The 2006-nt window shown below is 49.5% G+C and overlaps 1 protein-coding gene across 1 annotated transcript in view; it reads left to right on the forward strand.

Annotated features, from left to right (window-relative positions):
- Positions 1 to 2006, forward strand: part of CFAP57 (cilia and flagella associated protein 57) — a 56123-nt gene that overhangs the window by 24480 nt on the left and 29637 nt on the right. Inside the window, exon 9 of the mRNA XM_015563203.1 lies at positions 3 to 95. Coding sequence (XP_015418689.1) covers positions 3 to 95 — 93 coding nt within the window. The remainder of the gene's footprint in view (positions 1 to 2; positions 96 to 2006) is intronic.

Consider the following 2006-nt stretch of genomic DNA (forward strand, 5'->3'; position numbering starts at 1 on the left):
AGGTCTTTGATAAGGATGGTCGGGGAATCAAGCGAGAGAGGGAGGTGGGCTTTGCCGAAGAGGTGCTTGTGACTAAAACAGACATGGAAGAGAAGGTAAGAATTGGATCTGATGAAGAGGATGTGGAAATTCCTTACAGATGGCGTCCAGACTCCTGGGCTGGCATTCGAGGCCCTCTACAGCCTGGCTGCACCTGTGCCCAGAGCCCACTGCACGTTCTCTGCCCACATGGCCATGCTGCCCTCCTCACTGGCCCTTGGCCTGTTCCCACCGCACCTGCCTGTCATTATGCTGCGTGGCCATCTAATGCTGTGCACCAGCTTTTCTCTCCCTACTCGTAAAAGGCGGGAACTACGACAAACAATTCTCTTGTATGACCAACAGTTTCTAGCCCATGGAAGACAATCAGTGAATACTGATAAAACTGAACTGACACACTGAATATCCCAATTGTATCTGTGAAACTTAATAACTGCTAATATAGGAAGCCTTCTTAAAAAAAAAGGGGGGGAAGTATTTATAAAACATTCCTGAAACCCATTCCTCTTAAAACAATAAAAGTAATAGCCAGTAACCAACATTTTTTTTAGGTTTGCCACACACCAGGCACTGTGCTAATGATAAGCATTCTCTCATTTAAAACTCAGTAGGATCTATGAAGAAGATACTACTGTAATTCTCCCGTGTTTCAGGAAATGGTTTCAGAGAGGTTGAGTGATGTGTCCAAAGTTACTGAGCTCATAGGTTGCAGGACCAGAGTTCTGATCCGGATTTAGTCTAGAGTCCATTCTCTTTATCCCAAAGGGCCTTCCCTCCTGTTCATGTAAAAACTGCATCCAGATATGTTTTGAGGGCTTCAAGGGCATAGCTGTGCCTCACTCCCTAAGGGAGGAGCTGAATGGATGATAAACTCAAGAGGCTTGGGGCAGATGGGAAAACTATGCACTCAGTGCTGTTCACCCAGAATCCAAAGTGCATTTACCAAGTACTTACTGTTCACTAGGTGCTGGGGATGTCTGTGTGAAACAGGCATGACCCTGTGCTCAGGAAACTTGCAGTCAAATGAGGGGTGGAGACAAGTAAAACCATCAGACCAGCAATGCCGAAATGGCCCCAGAGCAGGATGATGGGACCCTCGCACTTTCTGGGGGTCCCTCCTAGAGCTCGATGAACTTTCTGCAGGAAAGGCACAGTGGGAGGGGAGGAGGGGGAGCGCTTTTGAGAGTTGGGGTCTGACCTACTGCAGGCAGGCAAATAGGTCTCCTCTTCCTTCTCTGTTTTCTTCTCTCTTCCTCCCAGAGGGTAGGGAAGAGACTCAATAGGAAACACCAGCCTGCACCAAAAGCCTGAGGTGTCTGGGCTGCCGCCTGCCCCCTCCCGCAGCTGGGAAATGACTGGCGTGTGCACCGCTCATCCCGAAACACCCTACTCTCCCCAAATCCACGGGACCACGTGCTTATTATTCCTTGTGAGCCTCTCTGACTGCTCCGCCCTGGCTCTTCCTCCTCCTGGCCTTTAAAAGTCACACTCCCAGACTCCCTAGCCTGCTTGCTTGCTTTATGTTTTATGTCACTCTCAGGCCACGATTTACCCACTCATTCAGCCATTCACTTATTCGTTCATGCAGCTGGTACTTACAGAGGAGTCTGCTGTGTACCAGACACTGCACTAAGGCCTAGGATCACAGAAATGAAGGGCATAGAGGGCCCTTTAGCTTATACTTGAAGGGCATAGAGGGCCCTTTACCTATACTTCCTAGGAGGAAGTATAGGTGAAATTTAAAAAGGGAATTAAAGGTGTAATCAGCGTTATGAAGGCACAATGCTGTGAGGGCACAAGGGAGGGGACCCTGACCCAGGCCACGTGGTACCAGAGGAAGTAAGCCTTGGATGGAGCCTTCCAGAACAAATGGGGAAGGATCTTAACACGGAGGAATGAGTGTGTGCAGAGGGATGACAGAGGGTTGCTCTGGGGAAGATTCTCCTTGCTTGGGGGCGAGGGGGGGG

Source organism: Myotis davidii, unplaced genomic scaffold, assembly GCF_000327345.1.
Source record: "Myotis davidii unplaced genomic scaffold, ASM32734v1 scaffold458, whole genome shotgun sequence".
Classification (NCBI taxonomy): Eukaryota; Metazoa; Chordata; class Mammalia; order Chiroptera; family Vespertilionidae; genus Myotis; species Myotis davidii.